This window comes from Macaca thibetana, chromosome 17, assembly GCF_024542745.1.
Source record: "Macaca thibetana thibetana isolate TM-01 chromosome 17, ASM2454274v1, whole genome shotgun sequence".
NCBI classification, from domain to species: domain Eukaryota; kingdom Metazoa; phylum Chordata; class Mammalia; order Primates; family Cercopithecidae; genus Macaca; species Macaca thibetana.
The window spans coordinates 24631213-24652276 of NC_065594.1; the positions used below are offsets into that span (position 1 = coordinate 24631213).

The 21064-nt window shown below is 38.1% G+C and overlaps 1 protein-coding gene and 1 long non-coding RNA gene across 3 annotated transcripts in view; one reads left to right on the top strand and one right to left on the bottom strand.

Annotated features, from left to right (window-relative positions):
* Nucleotides 1–21064, top strand: part of LOC126940396 (uncharacterized) — a 53696-nt gene that overhangs the window by 8452 nt on the left and 24180 nt on the right. The window lies entirely within an intron of this gene.
* CPB2 (carboxypeptidase B2) overlaps nucleotides 1–21064 on the bottom strand; it is a 56976-nt gene that overhangs the window by 8056 nt on the left and 27856 nt on the right. For both annotated transcript variants that reach the window (XM_050766206.1, XM_050766207.1), the window contains 5 exons: nucleotides 19692–19800; nucleotides 16080–16181; nucleotides 11157–11261; nucleotides 5948–6058; nucleotides 3293–3386 (listed from right to left, as the gene is read on the bottom strand). In XM_050766206.1, coding sequence (XP_050622163.1) covers nucleotides 3293–3386; nucleotides 5948–6058; nucleotides 11157–11261; nucleotides 16080–16181; nucleotides 19692–19800 — 521 coding nt within the window. The remainder of the gene's footprint in view (nucleotides 1–3292; nucleotides 3387–5947; nucleotides 6059–11156; nucleotides 11262–16079; nucleotides 16182–19691; nucleotides 19801–21064) is intronic.

The following is a 21064-nucleotide window of genomic DNA, read 5'->3' on the forward strand; positions in this document are numbered from 1 at the left end:
TTTGAGACCAAAGGTTCTCATAATGTGCTCCCGTTATCAACTGAATTGCATCCTCCAGAAATTCCTGTGTTGAAGCCCTAAGCCCCAGTGTGACTGTATTTAAAGACAAGGCCTTTAAGGAGATAAGGTGAAATGAAGTCATAATCCAATGTGACTGGTGCCCTTATAGGAATAAAGAGAGACACCAGGGAGGTTTGTGTAGAAAGACAAGGCCATGTAAGGGCACAGAGAGAAGGCAGCTGTCTACAAACCAATGAGAAAATCCTTGGGAAGAGCTCACTCTGTTGGCACCTTGATTTTGGACTTCCAATCCTCAACGGTGAGAAAATAAATTTCTGTTGTTTAAGCCACCCAACCTATGGTGTTTGGTTGTAGCAGCCTGAGAAGACAAAGACACCCCTACAACCTACCCTCCACTCTCCTCTCCAATACACACACGCAAAATAATACAGAGGAGCATAAAATGAGTAAGTAGGTTTGATATGTCACTTCCTGTTAATAAGTGAGGTGGTTTTTAGATCCTTTATATAAAGAATCGTAGGGGCACATTCTAGTTGTAGGGATGAGAAAGATAAGATTAAATTCTTTTTTCTCACTGTCTTGCTTACATAATACAGAATACATACTGGAACAGTTGGTAATAAAAGGAGTTCCTTACAATTATTTTTTATTTTGGGGTTTTTAAAAATTAAAAACCCATATGCTTGCTGCTTCTGTTTCTGTTTTTCACTCTTGTGATACTTAACAATATAGCACCATGCCTAAGAGGGGACTGAGACATTTCTTGATGACAATAACAGAATATATTTTGACTACTTGGCTATCCAAATTAAATAACACTGACTTCACCAAGAAACGTATTAGGTAAAATCAAGCACCAAAAGAGCTCGAAGATAAATAAAAAGTTCCAAAAAGGAACTGATAACCTGGGTTTATATCCCAGCTCTGTCACGTACTTGCGCGTACTTGCTACGTGCCCTTGAGAAAGGGACTTAACTGTTTTCAGCCTGGGTTTCTCCATCTATGATTCGTAGATAATGAAATCTGGGAGATGAACTATGTCAGTGGCTCAGCGCTGAGTAACTGTCAGCTCTATTTATTCAGATTCTTTTTACATCGCTGCTGTTCCTGGGAGCCCCTGGACCACTATTAGTGCCACTGCAACTTTGGGCCTCTGGGGACACGAGTGGTTTCTTAGGGAGAAACCACTAAATGATTCCCTGGAACCTAAGTCAGGATGAACTACCTCTTCCTCTGAGTTCCTACCAAATCTGTAGCTCTTAGAGCAACTAATTCATTCATGGACTCATTTAGTTAATATTTTATGAGGACCCTCCTAGTGCCAGGCACTGCACTAGGTAATGGGTATTGATTTCTGTTCGCATGGAGTTTCAAACCTAGACAGGGAAAAAAATAAGGAAATAAGGTAAGTACTTTGTTGTGAGGTTTGGTTTTCTTTTGTTTTGGCAATCAGCTTTCCCGGGCTGAATGTTGTGAGGTTTTAATAGGTATTCTGGGGTTTTGATAAAATGTTTAAAATCATGAAATTTTACATTTTTTAAAGGAAATAGGCAAAATTATGTGCATAGGATTGTATAGGGTCCAGGTCTGGGAGGAAGAGGATGTTTCTGTGGGTACAGTAGCTTCTCTCTCTTATGGGCTCCATAGAGCCCAAAAATACAGATGTTGCATACTCCTTGTTAGGTTAGTTTACTTTCATAGCTGTTTCTGAAATGTAGTACTATGAAAAATAATGTTGAGTGGGTGGGAAGAAAGAGTGAAGTAACACCTACCCTCCTAAAAGCAAACTTCTTTGTTTTCAGGTTCAGGGAGTACATGTACAGGTTTGTTCCATGGATATATTGTGTGATGCTGAGGTTTGGGATTATATTGAACCCATCACCAAATAGTGAACACAGTACCACGTAGGTACTTTTTCAACCCTTTCCCCCTCTCTCCTTCCCTGCTCCATTTTTGAGTCCCCAGTGTCTATTGTTCCCATCTTTATGTGTGTGTATACCCAGTGTTTAGCTTTTACTTATAAGTGAGACGATACAGTATTTGATTTTCTGTTTCTGTGTTAATTTACTTAGGACAATGGCTTCCAGCTGCATCCATGTTGCTGTAAAGGACATAATTTTGTTCTTTTTTATGACTGTGTAGTATTCCATGGTATGTATGTACCACATTTTCTTTATCCAATCCGCCATTGACAGACACCTAGATTGATTCCATGTCTTCGCTATTGTGAATAGTGCTACAATGAACATCCCATTGCATGTGTCTTTCGGGTAGATCGATTCATTTTCCTTTGAGTATATACCCAGTGATGAGATTGCAGAGTCGAACAGTAATTCTACTTTTAGTTCTTTGAAAAATCTTCAAACTCCTGAAAGCAGACTGTTCTTAAATGCATAACTCAACATCATCTAATGCCTTAACTCAAATTAAGAAATAATAAATTCCCACTGTGCTTCTTTTTATACTGTTTTTAATATTATTTTTATATTTTCTTTATATTATTTATTAAAGAAATTAAGAAAGTGAATAGTGAAAAAAATGTCTTCAAACACTATAGAAGTAAACATTTACTTGTGCAATTAAAAAATGAGGGGTCCAGGCCAGGCACAGTGACTCACTCCTGTGAGCCACTTTGGGAGGCCGAGGTGGGCGGATCACTTGAGGCCAGGAGTTTGAGACTAGACTGGCCAACATGTTGAAATCCCATCTGTACTAAAAAGAAATACAAAAATTAGCCAGGCATGGTGGCATATGCCTGTAGTCCCAGCTACTCGGGAGGCTGAGGCAGGAGAATCCTTGAACCTAGGAGGCAGAGGCTGCAGTAAGCCAAGATTGTGCCACTGCACTCCAGCCTGGTCAACAGAGCAAGACTGTCTCAAAAAAAAAGAAAAAAGAGAGGTCCTCCCCCCATCTCAGGTCTTTGATATTCTAATGATGAATGTTTTTGTTTATTAAAATAGGATCTTTAACTGTCACTTCTTTATTATTCCAGGATAACAGATTTTAGAATTTTGAAGCTAGAAGGAATCTTAAAGAACTGATTCAACTTTCTTATTTTGAAGATAGGAAAACAGGAGAGAGGAGAGGCCAAAGTGATTTTCTGACTCTGGCCAACATTCGTAGCATTACATTTACCTAAGCGTTTATCATTTAAATTATTCCCTGATTCAGACAGGCTAGCTCTGTATTTAATTTGAATTCACAGGCCTTTCTCTGTGACAATCACCCTTTCAGTGAAGAGATATTGCAAGAAATAAAGCCAACAACCTACCACACCAGTGTTTGGACGCAAAGTTCCTGTTCAGGTCTGTTCCGATGCAACGATTGTTCGCATAGAAAGAACGGTTCTTTCTCCACATTCGATTCTACATAAACAAAATACAGACAACCTGGGTGGCCACGTTCAGGGCCCAAGGAAAAACACGCATGTGAAAGTCCATGAAACCAGAGTTGCCTTTCTCTCCTTCAACCCCATACCTTGCATGGCTTCATCACATTGCTGTCGTTGTAATATTCCTTTGCATGGCCCCTATTGCTATCCGGGTTTCAATCACATCCACTCAGACTATTTTAGTTGAACCAAACAAAATGGTAATATTTGATCAATTTTGACTGATAAAAATAAAGATTTCATTTCATTCCATTCCACTAGGCTGCATATTAGCCTTCTTGTTTAGTCTTGTTTCCTTTACATTAATTTTATGCACAGGGTCATTTTGAGCTCCTTCGAAGAAAAGCAAAATATCTTTGTGTCTCAACTCAACACTGAGTCATAAGTTAAAATGCTGTCTTTAGGTTGAATTCACCACTCCTCTTTCAAAGCTAGAAAAGGTGGAGATGTGAAGACACCTCTAATCTGATGACTTCTTCAATTGTACTGATTTGACTCTGGTTTTTAAATATAAAGCAAATTCCCTATTGGGTTATTGGGGCAAACCAGGAAAGTTTGGTCATGTAAAGAGTTGCACAGACTTTGTTTAAGTTCTGAGTTTGGGATGATGTAGCATCCTTTTCTCCTACTCTCACCAACCCTCTGCCAAGCCTTCCAGCCTGTTACCACTCCCAAGCCTGTGGTTCAGTGGCAACAGTAGACCCTGGGGATATCAAGTTCTCAAACTGTGGGAATTAATAATAGGCTAATGATACAAAGAACAGTTGGGAAGTTGGAAATCTAAAGGGTGACTGAATTCCACTGTGATTCAGGTTAAGGTGTAAATATACTTTATTATCAGTTTACAGATATGACCATTTATTGGACACCAAATTTGTGTTAGGCATTATGCTAGGTAATTCTCAATTACTTAGTTTGGCATTTGCCCACCTCCACCTACAAAATTTTCAGTTACAGTATTCCTCTCACCAGAGATGACTTTTTCCTCAGTCTCCTGTGCCATGTCTATCTCTTCTGCATAAATTACCTCCGATATGAAATAATTCATGTGTAATTCCGTATGTTTCCAATCACGCCAACTAATCTTCTTCCTCTTAGTATTTATATGTGCTACTCAAATAGGGTTTTCTAAATTTATATATACCTAGTTATGTTTCTATGTGCCCCTTTAAATTAGAAAGCATAGGCCAGGCGCGGTGGCTCAAGCCTGTAATCCCAGCACTTTGGGAGGCCGAGACGGGCGGATCACGAGGTCAGGAGATCGAGACCATCCTGGCTGACACGGTGAAACCCCGTCTCTACTAAAAAATACAAAAAACTAGCCGGGCGAGGGGGCGGGCGCCTGTAATCCCAGCTACTCGGGAGGCTGAGGCCGGAGAATGGCGTGAACCCGGGAGGCGGAGCTTGCAGTGAGCTGAGATCCGGCCACTGCACTCCAGCCTGGGCGGCAGAGCGAGACTCCGTCTCAAAAAAAAAAAAAAATTAGAAAGCATAGTATTTCATATTGCTTGAGTAATTTTACATGAATCACTATGTTGATTAACCAGAAAATACAGATCGAAGAGTATGTTAAACTACAAGATGGTAATGCAATTAGCAAATCCTGATAAGGGGAAACTCTTTTCTTTGACAAATAAATTGCAAGGAAAAACAAAAAACAAAAAACAGAAAGAGCAAAAGATGGAATGGGAGTCCGTGGATTAAAATAGAATTAAAAGACCTATAAACCAATCATAATGTAAGAGCCTTATTTGGATCCGGAATCAAAGAAACATACTTTTTAAAAAGTTATGAGGCCAGGCGAGGTGGCTCATGCCTGTAATCCCAGCACTTTGGGAGGCCAAGGCAGGCGGATCACAAAGTCAGGAGTTTGAGGCCCCCTGGCCAATATGGTGAAACCCCGTCTCTACTAAAAATACAAAAAAAAAAAAAAAAAAGCCAGGTGTGGTGGCAGGCACCTGTAGTCCCAGCTACTCAGGAAGCTGAGGCAGAAAAATCTCTTGAACACAGGAGGTGGAGGTTGCAGTGAGCCGAGATCGTGCCACTGCACTACAGCCTGGGCAACAGAGCGAGACGCCATCTCAAAAAGAAAAAATAGTTATAATACAATTGAAAATACTGGCAATATTTTATGGTATTCAGAAATGGTTAATTTTCAAGGTATAATTATACTGTAATTATTTTTTTCAGAGTTCTTTTTTTTTAGAAATGCATACTGAAATATTTATTGATGAAGTGATATGGTACCTAGGATTTACTTCAAAATAAAATGAGTAAGGTAGAAGTGGGTAGAGAGAATTCAGATGAAACAAGACTGGCCATGAGTTAATTATTGTTGAAGCTCTGTGATGGGTAGATAGAAGTTTACTACACAATTATGTGCACTTATATATATTTGACATTTTCCACAATAAAAGTTAAAAAATGTAATAATAAAGCCATTGTGCTTAGATCCAAACTTCTATGAATAATTCAACCTATATATCCTATATCTCCAAGGAGAGCATGATTTGTCTTCTTTGCCTTTTCTCCTACCTTTTTCCATGAGTAGTCATAACCATCCACATTAACCACTGGCATAACATAGAAATCCACATGCCTCAGAAGATTGGTATATTCCCCTATTATTCCATAGTGTTCAGTTATCTGCAAATTAAATGAAGAATATTTAATTAGATCTGTTTTAAGTTCTTCTAAACTTAGTGTGTGTGTGTTTTTTCTTAGTTTGTCATTTGGCATGTTTAGATTTGCAGATTTAACTTTCAGAAAGAGTGCTAATTCCTCAAAAGAACTGAACCTTAGGGTACTCTGCTACAAAGTGGTGATAAATGCCTTACACATGGTGCAGTCTTCCTAATTAATGAAGGCAGAAAATCGAACCATAAACTTCCTAAATTTTCCTTAAGAAATAATATTAACTCTTTATTGAAGCCATAGAGCCCACTACGAAGATTTAAGGAAACAAAAAAGTAGATCTAGTGTAGCTCCTTTTTCCGTAATTCATGTTCATCAGAGCTTAAACTACCTACCATATTTTATCCCCAGAGGTGATTACCTGATATTTGCTACATTGTCCTTAGAACTTGTGGAGCTCAAGTTTTGCTAGAATTGAGTGTGTTTCCCAAGCATTTGATCATCTAGCTTTAGAATTGGGGTAGCTTCTCCTAGGTACTGGCTATGAATTCCTGACAGACATCATCTCAAACTTGTTCCTCTCTACTTTAGAGTCATCCAGCTTAGCGGCACATATTACAATGTGATCCAATGGCCTCCAAATTTGGTGGCTGAGAAATTTACCCCAAAATGCCAAAATGTACAGGCAGGAGAACTATAAAGACAAATTTTAGCTGGTCAAATCATTTCACCTAGGACAAAGCTTTTGGTTTAAAATCTTAATTTGTGGCAACATTGCTGTATTTTAATTTAATTCACAATTAATTACATTAAATATTTAATTTGGCTTACAATTCAATAAATATTTAAATTGCCTTAAAGTATACTCATGGCATTGTTAAGAAATGTCTTTTTTATTATTATTGACAAAATAAAAACAAGCCTTTTATAAACTTTACTATTTTCCCTTTAAATGTTTAAAATATTATATTCATATTTCCCTAGAACAATCACAAGAGTCACATTAAAGTTCTTTGCCATGAAGAAATACTTATGAAATCAGAGAGAAAGGAAAGAAAAATGTTATTTTAAAATCTACTGTAAGTCAGAAATAAAAGGTTAATGAAAAGGAAGCAAAATTTGTAGAATGAAGGAAGCCATGTTTTGTTTTGTTTGTTTGTTTGTTTGTTTATTATACTTTAAGCTCTGGGATACATGTGCAGAACGTGCAGGTTTGTTACACAGGTGTACGTGTGCCATGGTGGTTTGCTGCACCCATCAACTTGTCATCTACATTAGGTATTTCTCCTAATGTAGCCCCCCACCCCTAACGCCCCAGCCTCCGACCCCCGACAGGCCCTGGTGTGTGATGTTCCCCTCCCTGTGTCCATGTGTTCTCATTGTCCAACTCCCACTTATGAGTGAGAACATGCGGTGTTTGGTTTTCTGCTCTTGTGTTAATTTGCTGAGAATGATGGTTTCCAGGGAAGCCATGTTTTAAATAGTTGAGCAACCAGTTAAATATATTTTTATGCTACAAATTTATAAATTTATGTTAGCATCACTTTTCAGTAATCATGTAGCATTCATTATTAGAAAAATATTAGGAGAGCCTGTTCCTTTCAAAATAATAAAGCATTTCTCATTTTCATTTCTACAACATGGCCTAAACTTTTAATAGATGCAGCATGATGAGTTTCTTTTTATGCTTCACTTTTTAAATTTCCTTCCTACCTTTACCTCTGTCCGGTTGGATGGAAATCTTTCCACAAAAAGTTATGCTCTGAGAGATGACCAATGTTAGGCCCAGAACAATGTTACCTATTTCTTTATCTAATAGGTAGGACTCCAGACAGAAGGAGTGAGTAAGGACTGAGATACAGTCATTTCTACAACATGGCCTAAACTTTTAATAGATGCAGCATGATTTGCATCTATTAAAATGTAATGGTAACAAAATGTTACCATTACAAATATATCAGAGAGCTATCTGTCTCAGTTTTTACTCCAATCTCTATATATGTATGTATAGTTTGAACCATAGCCAATGACAATAAAATATTTATCCCAACAGTAGGTACTGTTTAGATACTCTCTGGAACCCAAAATTGTATGTCAGCCTAAACCTGCAACATTAATTTAAATTTCAAATTCCACAAGGGGATATTGAGCACCAATTATGTTGACCAAACAATATACCAGGTTATGGGGAGCAAAAAAATTACTTTAGAGCTGGTCTCTGCCTTCAAAAAGCTAATAGAAGTGATAAGTTGGAAAAGCAGCAATTCAATGCTATTGATATAAGTATGATAATAAACAATGGCAAGATGTACAAGGTGGCTCAGAAAAAGGATGGTTAATTCTGTGGAGTGTTTGGGGTTGGAACTCCTGAAGAGCAGGTCAGGGGGCAAGAAATTGAGGGTTGGGGTGAATTTATGATGGGACCAATTAGTTAGTGAAGCAAGTATTCCTGGAAAGAGACTGATAAATTAAAAGGATGTACATCTATGTAGGAACTACAAATCTACTAAAGTTGGGGGAAAAAAAGCAGTCATAGTAGGGGTGAGAAATGAGAGAAGACAGGAAATTAAGAAGTTATATTTCTAGATGGCTTCTTCTAACCTTCCTTGTTGCTGTCCATGGCCATATTCTGGGTCTAAGGAACAGCAAAACATTACTTCTGAGATCCAGAGGATGGCTACAGGAGAAATTTGCTGAAGAGGAGTTGAGATGAGGTTTAGCGGAAGAGAGAACAAGGAACTGTGAAGATACGTTGTTAAGTGACTCTCACATATGGACTTTGAATTCACTCAGAATGATGGCAAGAGTTGGAGGAGAAAAAAGAATCATGAACCAGGTACCAGGAAATTATCTGAAGGTCAGTGCAGGATAGCAATAAAATAAGAGTACAGCCAGATTATGTAAGTTTCTGAGAAGAGAAGAATCATTGGTAGTGTCAAGACAGGAGAATGCTGATCCACTTCACCAGGCCTCTCAGCACATGGTGATGTGAAAGAAAGAGCAGCCCCTCTACTTGAAGGAGCCACCAGGGAGCAGTGTCCTTAGGTTATGTGTCACCCGTGGTGAGGAGGGACAGAGAGAATTCTGTGAAGGCCCTGAGGTTGTAGAGCTCTAACTTTGTGTGCAATCAGACGAGAGTTTTCTAGGGCAGAGGTTTGGCAGGAGGTCAGCAGTGAGAAAAGCCATTTGGCAGAAAAAGTTCTTGGCGAGTTGTGATGGTTAACATATATTCACTAGGTCCTACGATGTGCCAGCCCCGGTGCTGGATTTTGGCTTGGTGATGCAGCCATGCAGAAATTGGTCTCAGCTCTGCCTTTGCAAAAAGAGAAGGATCTAAATTTGCCTCCTGAGAGTATGTGAATGAGAAGCTTAGAAAGAAATGACTGGCCTCAAGCTTCTCAAAGGGTAGTGTAGTGGATTTCTGCTGAAACTAGACTATAAGATTTTTGAAATCCTTATTGAGTTGCAGAAAAGAGTGAGAGACTTAAAAGCTAAGATTTTACTTTGCCTTTGGATGCTTTAGTTTTTGAATATAAAACCTACCTTCACAATTGTTGAAAGATAAATATTTTATTTTACTTTCCCTCCTCCAGTGCTTTGAAGCACTGAGAGAGTCAGATGATCTGAATTAGTTTTAGGCAGGCGAGAATGGAGTTTAAATGTCCATTTTGAAAGACCTTATTGATTATGTTTCTTTGGGCTACACAAATCAGGTTCACATTGTTGGAGCAAAATACTCAGCTATAAGATCCTTGGGCTATATTTTGTTCATCCTTGTATTTCCAGATCTGAAACATCATAGGCAATTTATAAATATTTGTGGGTTAAATAATTTAATCTTACAAAGATTCAGCAAGCGGCTTGGGTAGAGGGTAGGATATCTAATAGGAGGGCAGAGGTGTCAGGAGCACAAGGGCAGTAATGAGGAACAACCTCACCAATATAAATTAGAGCCAATATGAATGGAAGTTTCTTCTTGGCCCTTCTCATGTTCAGTGATGGAATGGAAAATAAATGTTCTTACTCTCCTACTTTGTACCCTTCTCTGTTTATTAACTGCTGTTCCCTTCACCACCTAAAATAACCAAACTACTCAACTTGGGGAAGGTTCCAGATCATGATGTGACTGGGCTATGTTAAGGGTCTGTCTGATCAGTTGGAATCATCCTGTTTTGGCCAAGATAGTACCAATGGTGTTTGGGAATTTCCAGTAGACTCAGGGAGATTGCAGCTCCCATCCATGGGGGATGGAGGATGGAAGATTCACAGTGAATGAAGGCAAATAGAGATGTTGCATTTGTCAAGGTCCAGCAAAGGCAGAAACAGTTTTATCTTGATGTACTTAATAAGTGCCAATATCTTAATTTCCTAACTCATCTATTCTGTTACTATGTATCTGTGAATGCAAAGACTACAAAAATCATTATCAGAAAGACACATATTTTGAGTTATTTTTCCAGTGGCAATGATTCTTTATAGAAATCAATGTAGAGAACATATATGCCCATTTTATAGGATTTGAAGCATAATTTTTAGTGTTTTCATTTATCACGGAAGTTAATAGTCATTATATCTTTTACCTTTCCAACATACGATTTGTCTTATATATGACTTTTTTGATGCAAAACCCTTCTTCAGGGACAAAATTCCCTATTATGACATATGAGAAAACATACTCTGTTTCACCTCTGTAATGTTGTGCTTATGTTCAATTTCCAAGGGTAAAAGTGGCAAAAGATGTCTGGATAATTAAAACCAAAAGAGAAATAAATTAATTGGGCCCCAACTTAGATAATTCCTTCAGTCCTTTCCTCTACTTAGTCAACATATTATAATCAATATACTATTTCTTAATCATTTTTCACTGTTTAGCTCCAGGCAGAAATGTAAAAAGACCAACAATATTTTGGGTGATTTAAATGCTTGAAGTCATGTTCTTCAACTCATTAATGCATAAAAGTCACCTGGGAAACTTGTGAAAATTGTAGATTCCCAAGCTTCATGATGTGACCTAGGAAAATGCATTTTAATAAACAGCCCAGTTGAGTCTGACACAGGTGATCTTGGGCACCATATTGAGAAATATGGTTAAGAGAATGTGAATACTTACATGGCCTATGAACCACAAGCAGAAAGCAGGGGAGATCCATTCTCTGGCATGGATTCCACAGTCAATCCACATGGCATTTTTGGCTGTTTGTTCTTTTCCAGAAACCTGCTCAAAGAAACCCCAAAAGTAGCAAAAACAATAACAATAAGCTTCAGGATAATAACTTTCATTTATATAGTGCTTATATTTAATAGTTTCAGCAAATCTCTGAGATATGAATTGTTCTGCATTTCTTTGAAAATTCTCAAGGGAAATTTAAACACTGGTGAGATTAAGTGACACTAGTTAAGGTAGCAAAGCTGATATGAATTGAAACTGAAGTTTGAAGCCAGGACTCTGATTTCAAACTTTTTATCCTCCCACAATTATGCAGTCATGTCAGAGCTGCATGTGGAAGTTTAGAAGAGGAGACCAGAGAACTAATGATTTGGGCTGTATTTTCATGCTTCATTTAGAGGTAAATGGGTGTGAGTTGGATGGCAATCTTCCCTGGGAGGTGTAGAGACACACCAGGAGCAGAAACTCACTCAAGATTTTCCTCTGAGTGCAATTTTTTTTTTTTTTGGTGTGGATTATTTCTTTATTTCATACAAAAAGAAGCATACATCTAACTTCTCATGAACTGATTACCAGCAAATAAATCTAGGGACAGAGGCTGTGTTCCCAGTATGATGGACTAATACAAGCTGCTAACTCTGGAATAAGAATTGTCAACCTTTTCTCAATGATAGCCTTTGATGTCTTTAGAAGAATTATCAAGAACACCTCCAAAATTAATCATACTGTATTTGCCTTTAAAAGTGAGCTACAACACAATTTAGGGTATAGAGCAGTGGTCCCCAACCTTTTTGGCACCAGGGACCAGTTTCATGGAAGACAGTTTTTCCATGGATGGGGCAGAGGTGGGGTGGAATCGGGGGTTGGGATGGTTTGGGGATAAAACTGTTCCACCTCAGATCATCAGGCCTTAGATTCTCATAAGGAGCGTGCAACCTCGATCCTTTGCATGCACCGTTCACAGCAGGGTTTGTGCTTCTATGAGAATCTAATGCTGCTGCTGATCTGACAGGAGGCATTGCTCAGGCAGTAATGCTTGCTCACTGGCTATTCATCTCCAGTTGTGTGGCCTCATTCCTAACAGGCCATGGACTGGTACCTGTCTGCAGCCCAGGGGTTGAGGACCACTGGTATAAAGGGAAGGAAGAAGAGTGTTGTAAAATCAAACAAATATGTAGACTTGCAATTCCAAAACAAGAAAAAGAAAGAGTTAGATATTTAGATTGTCATTTGAACCACTCCAGGAGGTTTTTTCCTAACTTAGAGCTAGCAATATTTAACAAGATAGTAAATATTTAACAAGATTTAACAAAATATTTAACAATATTTAACAAGAAAGCCCAATGGCATTGGCCACTAATCGTCAAATTGTATAGTCAAAGAGAACTACCTAGCTTATTGTACTCAATGTAAAGAAAATCTTAAGTTGTCTACTTGACCTTTCTAAGTCCTGGGCCAACTTTCTTGGCACTGGTTCTGGCACCGAAAGGTTGGCAAAATCCCAGAGACTCACATTATATGCACATCCTTGATCAAGTAAGAGTAGGACCAAACCATCCAGAATGCATGATTTTTCAACATGTACAGGTTCCAGATAAGCATGTTCCAAGGACTACACACAGCATGGCTGAAAGCAAATGTCATGGGTGGATATGCCATGATACATGGATCCAATCTGATTGACCAACTCAGTGACCAAGGGGATCCAACATTTCATATGTCTGCCTTGAGTCTGCATTGCAAGTACTTGTAAACGACAGATTAAAACTGAGAAGTCCTAACCCAAAGTCTTATCTTTGAATAACCGGAAGCTCACCTATCACAATTTAGATAATGTTGGGATACTGTGCATAAATTATATGTTACTAAATTAAATGTACATTTTTAGTGACTACATTATTTTCCAGAGCTTTTTAAAAAGGACTTTAAGAGAAAGAGGTAGAAAACAGAACCATAGAGTTGTTTCCTAGTTCTGAAAACAATTGGCTGTGGCTATGTTCACTGACCTTTACTAAGGTCAATTTATTCAAGAGAGAAGACATCCAATCCAAGATAGGTTAATCAACTTCTCTTCCATAACATTTTGCAACTGAAAATATATAACCAAATGGGTGGCAATTGGAGTAGAAACCATCATAATAACCCTACTGCAAAGGACTTCAGCCTTTTCCTGCTGTTCGTCCCTTGCTGGGATTTGTTGTCCTGGTCTTACTTTAGTTTCAAAAGTTGTACCAGGAAGTACTAACCAGAGCAAACAGGTAAGAGAAAGAAATAAAAGGCATCTAAATGGGAAGGGAAAAATCAAATTATCCTTGGTTGTAGATGACACAATCTTATATTTAGAAAAACCTAGCCTCCACCAAAAAGCTAAATTGCAGGTTATAAAATCAACACACAAAATCAGTAGCATTTATATACAACAATAGCAGACAACCTAAAAGAAAAATCAAGAAAGAAATACCATTTACAATGACCAAAAAAAAAAAAAAAAAAAAAAAAAGACCTGCAATAAATCTAACCAAAGAAGTGAAAGACCTACAATTAAGATCATAGAACACTGATGAAAGAAACTGAAGAGAACACACAAAAAAATGAAAAGATACCTAAAGATACCTCATGCTTACGGGCTTAAGAATTAATATTGTTAAAATATCCATACTACCCAATGGAGCCTACAGATTCAATGCAGTCCCTGTGGACACCAACACACTCTTCATAGAAAGAGAAAAAAAAAAATCTAAAATTCTTATGGAGCCACAAGAGATCTTGAAAATCCAAAGTAATGCTGAACAGAAAGAGCAAAGCTGGAGTACTAAAACAGCATGGTACTGGCATAAAAACAGACACATGGACCAATGGATTACAATAGAGAACCCAGAAATAAATCCACAGATTTACAGTCAACTCGTTTTCAACAAAGCCACCAAGAACATACATTAGGAAAAGGACAGTATTGTCAATAAATGGTATTGGGAAAAATTTTATTCATAAAATTCAAACTAAATCCCTGTCCCTCACTATATATATAAAATCAACTAAAAACAGATTGGACGTAAATGTAAGAGCTGAAACTATAAAACTACTAGAAGGAAACATTGGGAAAACAATTCAGGACTTTGGTCTCAGCAAGGATTTTTTTGGGGTAAGATCTCAAAAGCACAGTCAACAGAAGGAAAAATAGATAAAGGGGATTACATCAAACTGAAAACTTGCTTCTGCACAGCAAAGGAAATAACAGAGTGAAAAGAAAAACATGGGAGAAAATACGTGCAAGCTATTTAATAATCAGAATATATAAGGAACTCAAATAATTCAAAAGGAAAACATAAATAATCCAATTTTTAAAATGAGAAAGGAATCTGAACAGACATTTCTCAAAAGAAGACACACAAATGGCCAACAGGTATATGAAAAAATCCTCAACATCACTAATCATCAGAGAAATGTGAATTAAAACCACAATGCAGTATCATCTCATCCCAGTTAAAATGGCTTTAATCCAAAAGACAGACAATTACAAATGCTGGAGAGGATGTGGAGAAAGGGGAACCCTTGTACACTGTTGGTGGGAATGTAAATTAGTATAGCCACTATGAAAAACAGTGTGGAGGTTCCTCAAAAAACTAAAAATGGAACTACCATGTAAGCCAGCAGTCCTACTATTGGGTATGTATCCAAAAGAAAGGAAATCAGTATATCGAAAAGATACCTGCACTCCTATGTTTATTACAGCACCATTCACAATAGTCAAGACATAGAATCAACCTAAGTGTTCTTCAACATATGAATGGATAAAGAAAATGTGGTACATATACACAAATGGAATATTATTCAGGCATTAAAAAGAATAAAATCCTATCATTTGCAGCAACATGAATGGAACTGGAGGTCATTATGTTAAGTGAAATAAGCTATGCGGGGAAAGACAAATACCACATGTTCTCACTGACATGGGGAGTGGAAAAAGTTGATCTCATAGAGGTAGAGAGTAGAATGGTGACTACCAGAGTCTGAGAAAAGAGGATACAGAGAGGTTGATTAGTGGGGACAAAGTAGTCAGAAGGAATAAGTTCTAGTGTGTAGTAGCACAGTAGGGTGACTAGAATCAACAATAATTTATTGTATATTTCAAAATCGCTAGAAGACAAACTTAAAATGTTCCCAACACAAAGAAATGATAAATGTTTGAGATGATGGATATCTCAAATACCCTGATTTACACATTGTATGCATGTATCAAAACATCACATGTGGGGAGAGAGGGAGAAAAAAAATCACATGTACCCCAAAAACATGTACAATTATTATGTATCAATTTTTAAAAATTAGCATCAAAAAGCTGTACCACTTTTTTAATTTTTAATTTTATTTTTTTCAAGTCCTGGTTTTATTTTCTGTTAGTGTTTGTCCAGTAACAGAAAATAAAACCAGGACTTGAAAACAATAAACACCACTTCCTTCATTTCATGGAAATGTTATAATGGCTTATCTAATGTCACATAAACAGAAACAGAGTTAATTCTAGAACTGGGTTTCATCTAGAACTGAAGCCTTAACCCCCAAGAGACTGTATTTGGAGATAGGGCCTTTAAAGAGGTGATGAACATGAGGCCCTTAGGGTGGGTACTAATCCAGACTGACTGGTGTCCTTGTGGGAAGAGATTAGGACATACAGACCAGGACAAGACTGTATTATTAATGGGAAAAATAGCCAACCCCTAAATAGCCAGGTATTAAAGTTGAGGAACACCTGTAATGCAAATATTTTCAGAACTCAAGAAAAGAAACTCAAGTTTTAACAAACACCACTGGAGAATTAATCCCTCCCCTCACATGGAAAGATCAACGACTTTCCCCACAACATACCTTTAAAACATAAAGTGGGTGCTTCTCATAGGAGGATCCAATGTGGATTTTTGTAAGCATATCAGGATACTTCTCAGTTATAAGTTCTATCCAAGAATAGATCTAGCAAAATGGAAACCAGAGGTTAGTCACGAAGCAAGTTCAAAGCATTTCCCTGACCAAAGGAAGCAGCTAACTTCTTCAGAGAAAGGAAAACCTCTGTATGTGGAATGCATGAGGACCTAAAGCACTGATGGCGGGGGCTTTCTTCTGATTTTTAGGGAAATTAATAAAATTAAAGTTTTCATAAGTGTCAAGGTTTTGGGAAAGAGTGAAAAAGTGCTAAGATACTTATAACGAGGTAGGAAAAGTTAATCTTTAAACTATGGCCCCTGAAAGTTATGTTTAAAGTCATCACAATGATAACAAATTCTTGTTATCATTCATTCAAAAGTTCGCTTTTATATGGGACTTAACAATGCACTTTTCAAGATGAAGGGAGCCCTGAGCACCGTCTTTACAAAGCAGGATAAAGGGAAGCATCGCTGTTTCCCACTAAAGACCTGTGCAAGCACAGTGAGATTGGCAGAATGATGAGAGGCAAAGGTGGGGACAATCTGGAGGAAAAACAAACAAACTAACTCAGTTATCCCAGATTCTGGACCTCTCTCTTGGGTGGAAGTCCAGTTGTTTTTGAGGTTCTGTCAAGATAATAGGGGAAGGAAAAAGAAAAAAAAAATCTGACTTTAGGGCTGGCACCCACTTCAAAGCAAGCATTGCATTATTGTCTGCTTTGAGATTGCTGGGATTGAACTGGGTTATGTTTTAACGTGGACCAACTTTCAAGGGTCCATTCTTAAACTCTGATGCCTTCTGAAATGGAAACAGTCAAATCCTGGCTTTATCTCTGGGAACTTTTCTAGAGGTGATTTCAAATAGCAATCCTAGCTGGTAAAAACTGGAGCACCATTTATCCCTGGGTTCTCTGAGATCGCATAACCAGCATGAGTGGTAGGTGTGAGTGGTTGTCCCCATGCCAAGAATTAAGGGGTCCTGCCCACCTGCCACCAAGTACTGATCCTGTCAGTGTCTGGGGTGTCAGAAATGTAACCATCAGCAATTTCCTAGTTGAAACTCCATTTCCCGTGTTACTCCTCTAGGCATAAATACACCTGAGAAAGCTACCACAAAAAAATTAATTTATTCATTGATACTTCAGTAGATTTCCTCTAACACGAGAGGCTGTGTAATCTGAAGGCAGTTTAACCGACATACTTTATACATTTCTCAAACTAAGCTCAGGTAGTAATGCAACATTCTTCGAATAACTCTTTTCTCTCGCCATTCTAAGAAGTAATTTTTGGCCATTTGTTTCTTTCTCCCTACACTGGATCATCTAAGATCTCCTGGTGTGAGTCAATGACAAAATAACCTGTGCTACCCACCAGGCCATCTTGTAGAGAGGGCTGATCAAGAGACCACTGATCAAAGGGAAAGAAGTACTTAGAGGAATTTTCTGGGAGCAAAATTGTTATGGTTCCTATGAACCTCTTAGAAAATAATAGGGGCGGGAGTGGAAAGAGAAGTACAAGATATTTTCTAGAATGTCATAGTTAAGGACTAAATGTTACACCCCCTTCTCCAATTCATATGTTGAATCCCTAACTCCCAGTAGGTTAGAAAGTGGCTGTATTTGGAGATAGGGCCTTTAAAGAGATGATCAAGTCAACATGAGGCCCCTAGACTGGGCACAAATCCAATCTGGCTGGTGTCCTTATATGAAGAGGAGATTAAGATATACAGAGAGAGACACCAGGGATGCATGTGCACAAACAAAAGGCCATAAGAGGCTGGGCATGGTGGCTCACGCCTGTAATCCTAGAACTTTGGGAGGCCAAGGCGGGCAGATCACTTGAGCTCAAGAGTTCGAGACCAGCCTGGCCAAGGTGGTGAAATCCAATCTCTACTAAAACTACAAAAAATTAGCTGGGCGTGGTGGTGTGCTAGTCCTAGCTACTCTGGAGGCTGAGGCAGGAGAATCGCTTGAACCCGAGAGGCGGAGGTTGCAGTGAGCCAAAATTGCACCATTGCACCCCAGCCTGGGCGACAGAGAGAGACTCTGTCTCAAAAAAAAAAAAAAAAAAAAAAAAAAAAAAAGGAAAAAAAAGGCCATATGAGGAAGAACAATGTGAGATCACAACTACCTGCAAGCTGAGGAAGGAGGCCTCAGTAGAAACCAAACCTACTGCCATCTTGATCTTCTAGCCTCTAGAATCAGGAGAAAATAAATTTCTGTGATTTCAGCTACACAGTCTGTGGTATTTTATTACTGCAGCCCTAACAAACTAATAGAGCCGTGAGCTTATTTTTTCCTCGTGTGTCATTCCAACTCTTTCCTGAAGATATGGTAAGAAAATATAACTTTTTTGAACAAAATAATTAAAATATGTTTTGACAAATATTTAAAAAGACTTCTGTGTATGGCATCCCCCTCTCCCCACCAAACTTATCACAGCAGTGACAGTTTCACTTTCTGTATTTTGCAAATCCCACCTACGAAACCTCTCTGCATCGAGTTTGCTCATGCAGTCCTGCTGATGGATGCTGGAGAGAGGTGGTCTAAGTTGGATAGATGTAGGAGAGATTAAAAAAAAAAAGTGGGGGGGTGCAATTGTAAGACCCCGTCAATCAACCAGGCACACATTCTAGAAGCATACTGACTTCTTGCTTAATTAACTGGGAAGGAGCAGATGCTTTTAAAGATTATACACATAAAATTGATTCTCATTACCTAAGTCTTAGATGTCTTAAAAATATGGATATGGTCCCTAATAGTTTCTGGGCACCTAGTCAAAGATGACAAAAATAGTTATATTAGGCAATATAGGGGCATACTCTTATAAAAAGGCATCAAGGTATTTTTTACTACTTGGAGAATACCATATAAAAAAGAAAGTCCTCCTGCGAATTTATTCTTTCAACTAACAAATATAGGGAAATGGCTTTTAGTGGATTATGTGAAAGCTTGCTGAGGTCTCACCTACACATCAACACCTTACTGAAGTTCCCTCTAAAAGGAGTGGAACCTGTAAGTACTGACATAAAAAAATCTAATTTCTTAAAGATTAGAACAAAGGCATTATTATTATTATTAGTTTAAATAGCTTCCTTCTAATGAATAAAATGCAATTAGTTATAGTGTATTAAATGTAAATGAATATATTTCTTTAATTCAGCGAGCTAATCTGGTAATTAGTAAAATTAGGGTGATGGTCCAAAGAGACATGATTAATTGGACTGGTGATTTTTTGGTGGCAGTTTTAATTAAAGCCCCTATTGTTTAATTTCTGTTGTTCCATAGCATAAAGTGTTACTCCCAGCAGTTAGAGATATTCTTAGCTGTAGACAAACATCCTGCAGTTTACCAGATATGATGCAATCTTCTCAGGGAAGATGACCACCATGTAATTAACCTAAGAGTGTGTGTGTGTGTGTGTGTGTGTGTGTGTGTGTGTGTGTGTGTTTGTGTTTTACCATCTTCTACCAGTTATGATCCTTGGATATTCCCCTGGTTGAAATAGCAATGCTGGTTAAATGAAAATAGTAGCTTTGAAGAGCTGTGTGATGGCTTACTTCATTTAGTGAGTGATACTGTTCATAGTACGATGCGGAGGCTCGGGGGCTGACTGTGTCATTGGAAATCTGCTGTTGAATAAGATCTTCCACATCTGCCAGCAGGACACTAGGTGATGAAACAGAGAGTAAGCTAGTTTCCAAGCAGAGGGTAGATCTTCCCACATGGCGCATTGCAGGCACAGCAGGTGAGCACGAAGAAAAAAATCACTAAGAAACCTAATAAGCATTTCATCAAGGTAAAAGCACGATATCTCACATTGTGATAAACTGATCGACAAACCCTTTCCGTAGAGCCTACATGGGCACTAGAGAAAAAGTAGCTCCTATTAGGTATATTTTCAGAACCTCCATAAAAACCACCCTTTCCCACCATTACCAACATTACTCAATGGTGATTCTTCAGTGACTTTTATATGAGCATATGGATTGATGTACCTTTCTTCAATCCAGAATATCACTGTATTATGCTGTTTTCAGTTAAAGAGGAAGAAGAAGCAGGAAAGCCTTTTCTTTTTTTTTCTTATTTTTTCCCCATTGACCTGCACCAGATGTTCTGCAGAGCCAAAGAAATAGAACAGGGAAAGGGAAGTACAGGAAAGGCATCTCGTTCAAGTTCTCTTCAGAGCACCACATTTGTTAACCAGGCAAATATTTTAACTGAATTCAGGCATTCTATCACCTAAGATGAACAAGTTGAAAGTTACCTGTCATACTAATAAAAGGTTCTTTACTTTTATTTGGGCCAATAAATAAAAGCCGCAGCGTCGACATCAGAAAGGTCTAAGTTTGACTCCTAACTCTGCCATGTTCTTTCTGATTTACCCTGAAACATTCCTTTATAAGTAAGGATATTTTTTCATCTATATAATGGGGATTGCATCTACTATTTGGGGTTAAGTAAAGATTAATAGACACAATGTCAATTAATAGGAAGGTTCAGCACACAGTTCCTGGAAAACAGTACACACCTATAATATACTCTATAATATATTACTAATAATTAACATAGCATATTATCCAGGGGGCACCCATTGATACACAGAAGAGAGCATGGTCTCAAGGAAGGGGCCAGGCCACCAGGAAGGTACTGGCAATTGGGCAGTGGATATGGAGAGGAGATATTAGACAGGAGACTCCATAGGAAGAAGGCTAGACTCTAAGCAGAAATTGCACCTGATACACTTTTTAAGAAAAGGAAATCATTTCTAATCCACATGGTAGGTGCTGTTTTTACCCTTAATATACAAAACTTGGGAACAGAGAGGTGAATAATTCCCCCAGGGTCATGTAGGTGGTAAGGGGCAGTGCCAGACTAACCCGAGATCTCTGCAGAGTCCAACCACCTGTTACACTTTTTAAAGCCAGACATT